General features: G+C 35.2%; 1 protein-coding gene across 1 annotated transcript; it reads left to right on the top strand.

Annotated features, from left to right (window-relative positions):
• The first annotated feature begins 413 nt into the window (after nucleotides 1-413).
• LOC133325101 (D-xylose transporter-like) lies at nucleotides 414-4,993 on the top strand. The gene is made up of 5 exons (XM_061533927.1): nucleotides 414-646; nucleotides 3,436-3,699; nucleotides 3,761-3,861; nucleotides 3,925-4,668; nucleotides 4,733-4,993. Exons 1-5 carry the CDS (start codon nucleotides 420-422, stop codon nucleotides 4,978-4,980), a joined length of 1,584 nt encoding a protein of 527 aa, XP_061389911.1. The 5' UTR covers nucleotides 414-419; the 3' UTR covers nucleotides 4,981-4,993.
• Nucleotides 4,994-5,687: the final 694 nt, after the last annotated feature.

The raw sequence follows: 5,687 nt of genomic DNA on the forward strand, positions 1-5,687 counted from the left end.
TGCAATTAGAACGTATTTTTTATATATTTTTTTCCAATTCATTGATAATTTAAGCAGCAGTAATCATCTGATTAGACAGTCACATGTAGAATAGAATATGACTGGAATATCCGAATGCAGTTCACTGCAAAAATCTTAGAATATTGGATTTTACTTTCAAATAAACCAAATGTTTATTACTAATGAACAAACAAAAATTCTATTCGAATGTTATGGATAATTACATTGGTCAAATGTTTAATTACGTATATCTACCAAATAATGCAACAACAATAACAAAACTTTTGGATGATTAATTTTGATTGTGAAATAAATCTTATAACCTGTTATTATTTTCATTTTAGAAATAAATGATTCAAAATAATATTATTAATTGCTAATTTTTTCTTCTTGTTCTTTTTTCTTTGTAGATCACCAAAATGATACCAATATTATCGAAACTAAGTGGCTATTATAGTACCTATGTACTGGCCATTTTAACAATTGGTTATATCTTGGGTGAACTGGGACATTATTTAATTGGTGTCACTTCGAAACAGACGGCCATTGATTTGGAATATGGTGATATATCCTGCCAACAGAATAATACAATGTTCACTAGGGCCGAAGTGACCGAGCAATGTTCGGCTATTCAAAATGAAACAAGGTAAGTTATGAGATATTTAATAAAAAACTTAGCTCAGTAAGGGCAAGTTTAGACTATAGCTTTTATTGTCATCGAGCTAAATTTTCTTCGATTTACCATATAAAATTATATCTACTCTTTATCTCGATTCGCTCAAAATACTGTCCATAATTGAGATAATTTAAAATACAACACTGTTTTTTTGTACCAATAAAAATACACCACCGTACCTAAAAGTACTAAAATGGCAACGTTTATCGAGTCGATTTAAAAGGCGCAGAGTTAATGCCCCATCAAATGTTGAAGGGGAAAGAGATGAAAAAATTCAGGAGAATTCCAAGAAAAGATTCGTCTAAGAAACTAAAATCATATCAATCATGTAGTACCTTCAACTGGCGTCCAATTTGAATTAATAGGGTTACGACATCCTGCATTTAACTGTTCGATGGTGTCATCTGAGCACTAGAAATTAGGAGAATTCCTAGAAAATATTCGACTTAGAAACTAAAGGCATGCCAAATTCTGAATTGTCATCAACTGGCGCTCAATCAAAATTCAATCTGTTAGGACATCCAGAATCTAAATGTCACATCTGAGCACAATATTTACAACATCATCGATATTAATACCGTATTCAGACCTGCTCGATAGGCATGTCGATCTAGAACACTCATGCACAAAATATTACGATAGCGGTGATGGCTAAACACGTATTCTCTTTTTTCTCTATGCATCAGTAATTGTTGATGATTATCTCTCAGTTACGCTTTAACACACCTACTCTCAACTAAGATCTTTAAGAGTAGAATCTTTAGAGAGAAATATTCTGGAAATTCTGAAGTCAGATGCGAAAACTGTGTATAACTTCATAAAAATATAAAATCGGCAGGTTCCGGAAATGTATTCAAACGAAGGGGGAAATTCTTTCAAGATGGTTTCGAATATTTTTTAAAAATGGACTCTGAAGACCTCGAAAATTGAATACATAACCTTGACTACAATCTAAATTGGCAGAAGATAGCGCCACTTGGAGAAAAATGGCAATACTAAAAATAAATTCAATGATACATTGTTTCTAGATAACGGCAGATGTCAGCACCTAAGATAGATGGTAGCACCATCACATATGGCAAGATACAGCAGAATAATCATCTACTTAGAATCCGAAGTCACCTGACCGTCTAATAACCAAACTCGGCATGAACACAAAACATGCTGATAACACAAAATAGGAATGGCAGGAAATAGCGCCATACAAAGGAAAATGACAACACAAGATAAGCCAGGATCCCAACTACTGCATAAAATTCAATGAGACATTGTTTCTAGCCAACGATAGATGTCAGTTCCATTACCTAAGACAACGATAAGTTGTAGCACCAGTACCTAGGATATGATACAGCAGAACAACCACCGATTTAGAATCCCAGCGGAGAAGAGTCTTTCAAAAGGAGTTTCAAATATTTGAAAAATTAGACTTATATCCTCCTCCATATGAAATGCGTCCGGCAGAAATGGCAGGATATAGTGCCATTCAGAGGGAAATGACAACTCTAAATAATCAATGACCCAAACCATGGCACAATGAATAGGTAGTCCATTTAGCGCAGCTGATGTCTTGATTAACTGTCAAAGTGGGTAATTTCTAATTGAATTCGATATGCAGTGTTGCCAACCGCTTGAAATATTATATGGAAAAATTTGACAGATGATCGAGACAAAAACAAAGATTTTGTTGTGATGCATCACCTTATTATTGCATCATGACCCAAACCACTGCATAAAAAACAGTGAGAAATTGCCTTCAAGCGAATTAACAGAAGAACAAAAATAAGGATGTCGAATCCAATTTCGATATCTAAGTAAGGAAGAGGAATATCTGTTTTTCTGTAGAAGTAGTAAAATAACTTAAAAAAAAAACTTTTTGAGACAATAAATTGCAGTAATTGAACCTGATCATTCAAATTTGGTCTACGGTCGAATACTTTTGGTGAGGAACAACTAAAAATTGTATCCACCCATTTTTTAAGCGGTGTACACACTATCATTTTTGACTGTCAACTTTTTTATCGATTACTGAGTGTCCAACATCCATAAATATTTTTGTGGTTGCCTGATGAATGACAAACATGTGAGGCCACACTATCAAACAAGCAAAATTTGGGCAAGAGTGTCATTCAAAAATGATAGTGTGTACACCGCATTAGGTTAGAACTTTCATGCTTCTTCTTGTGTCACTGGGAAGTTTAGAAAAAAGAAGGGTTCAGATCTTTCGATCTTGTCAAACCTGTTCAAAATCAATTTTTACAAACTAATGCAAAATGGACTAAACATTTTTTATATCAATTGTTGTCAACATATAAAATAAGGTTCTGAAATTTGTAATTTTTGGGCTTTGTGATAAAAAATAATAAAATAATAAGTATTTATGAAGAAAATCGAAAGTCGACTTTGCGATTTCCTTAAAGATCAAAAGTCGACTTCGACTTTTTGACTTTTCAATGCAAAAAGTCGATTAGTCGAAAGTCGAATTACTTATCCATAAATGAAAGGTTGTGTTTCATTTACTCAACATTTGGTCCTTCGAGCCGAATTCAAATTATTAACAAATATACTACGACTATTTAGAAGACCACTACTTTTATGATTTGTTTCAAGATGCATTTGAAATCTATAATAAGAAAATATATTCACGGTAATAACTCAACAATACAGATATACATGTAATAATTTCTTTGCTATCAAGCTATGCGAACTAAGAAGTTTATTAAAGCGAACTAATGAACTATTCTTTTGCATCTATTTTCCAGCTGTCACGCTTTAGAGCACAATGGCACAACATATTGTGAATGGAATCGTAATGGCTTGGGTATTGAATATCAGATATTGGCTGGACCAACGTTCATTTTGATCTTTACCATTGCTGGTGTTTTTATGGGTGTGGCTGCTGATCGTTACAATCGTGTTAAAATGTTGACCGTCTGTACTTTCGTTTTTGCGGTGGCTATCATTTTACAGGGTACGGTTAAGGAGTACTGGCAATTGGTGTTGCTGAGAATGATTATGGCTGCGGGGTAAGATCAGGAAACTGAGATTTTTGGAAATAGAATAATGATTTTTATGTATACTTTTTAGTGAATCTGGTTGCAATCCCTTGGCTACTGGTATTATGTCCGACATATTCCCTGAGGATAAAAGAGCCTTGGTTATGGCCATTTTCAATTGGGGTATTTATGGTAAGTTGGATGATTTTGAAATATTGTAGAGAGAGGAAATTAATACCGATTTTCGATTTGCAGGTGGTTATGGCATTGCCTTCCCCGTGGGCCGCTACATTACTCAAGCCAATTTCTTTGATCTGGGCTGGCGGGTCTGCTATTTGGGCGCTGGCGTCTTGGCAGTTATTGTGGCCATTTTGACTGGCACAACCCTCAAAGAACCCGAACGCAAATCAATTTCTGACGACTCGATGACAGTTAAGGATGGCAAGAAGGCCAATCTGTGGTCAGTGTTGAAAAATCCCGCCATGATTATGCTAATGATTGCCGCCTCCATCAGACATTGCGGTGGCATGACATTTGCCTACAATGCCGATTTGTATTACAATCAATATTTCCCTGACACCGATTTGGGTTGGTGGCTGTTCGCTGTGACAATTGGCATTGGCAGTATTGGTGTGGTGGTCGGCGGTGTCGTGTCCGATAAGATTGTTGCCAAAATGGGCATACGATCAAGAGCATTTGTCTTGGCCATAAGTCAATTGATTGCCACGCTGCCAGCCTTTGGTTCGGTGTTCTTTGAACCGTTGTGGGCCATGATTACATTGGGTGGTTCGTACTTCTTTGCTGAAATGTGGTTCGGCATTGTGTTTGCCATTGTTGTGGAAATTGTGCCGTTGCATGTGCGCTCCTCGACCATTGGTGTGTTCTTGTTTGTCATGAACAACATTGGTGGTAATTTGCCAATTTTGGTTGATCCCGTGGCAAAGGCCATTGGCTACAGAGGCTCCATTATGATATTCTATGCTGGCATGTATGGCATAAGTAAGTAGCTGGACAATACTTGTGTAATATTTTTTAATGACTATATAAATTCTTTCAATTCTAGGTTCCATTCTCTTCCTCATCACTTGTTTCCTATTGGAAGGTAAACCCAAAACCTCAGACACTGAAAAAGGTGAAAATCCCGGCATGGAAGTCCACACACGTAACGTCCAGGGCCATGATAATTCCGTGTTCACAGCCGATGAACCACCAGCATACAATGGCATCAACAAGAAACCCTCAGCCTTAACGAATAATTTGCAAAACGTTACCGGTTACAAAGCTCAGATCCATGAGAGTAGTAGACTGTAGTGTTATGACAAATTATTGTAAATATTATTATCATCTTCAAGTACCTTTTTACTGCATTCGTTTTCTCGTCCTCCTCCTCTTCTCTGTCCAAATTGTTATAGTCCATAAGATTACTTCAGATGCATGTGAAAAATAAAAATTGTATAACACACTTTAATACTCAAAAATGTCAGAACAGGTACGATGATTTCAGTTAAGTGGGGGTATTAAATGTTTCACAGCTTGAGTACCTCCCCTGAAGTCTTAGTATTCGTCCTTAACCTAAAAAAATTAATTTTTGTACCTTAATTTCCCTTCCCCATTTTATAGTGTGTAACATTGTTTTTTTTTTTCATCTTTACGAAGTATTAGTTATTTCTGTAATATTAAAAACAAAACGAAAACATAATAGTCATTAGAAATGTTTTTACAAAAAAGAAAAAATGTATAACTGTACTTAGATTATTCTTCTCTACTGGTCCGTACAAAGAAGAGAATATTAAGTATGTTAAAATGTATATTTGTTATAAAATAAATAATTTTTTTATATAAAATCTAACTAATAAATCGTGTTTTTGACATTGATTACAAATCCTAGAACTATAAACCTAGATCTATAATTTGACTATTGGGCGCCATCTGATGCTTCATTTATACAAACTGAAAATAGCGCCAAGAGAACAGTCATATATCCTAGTGGATAAATTCTTACGCCAGTGTAGACATAA

Source organism: Musca vetustissima, unplaced genomic scaffold, assembly GCF_032173495.1.
Source record: "Musca vetustissima isolate MV318-11 ecotype Yass unplaced genomic scaffold, APGP_CSIRO_Mvet_v1 utg13543, whole genome shotgun sequence".
In the NCBI taxonomy this organism is placed as follows: Eukaryota; Metazoa; Arthropoda; class Insecta; order Diptera; family Muscidae; genus Musca; species Musca vetustissima.

Coding starts and splice junctions, on each gene's coding strand:
- LOC133325101 (XM_061533927.1), top strand. CDS start 420: ATGATACCAATATTATCGAAACTAAGTGGCTATTATAGTACCTATGTA. Junction 3,862..3,924: donor TTTCAATTGGGGTATTTATG/GTAAGTTGGATG, acceptor TTCGATTTGCAG/GTGGTTATGGCATTGCCTTC. Junction 4,669..4,732: donor TGCTGGCATGTATGGCATAA/GTAAGTAGCTGG, acceptor TTTCAATTCTAG/GTTCCATTCTCTTCCTCATC.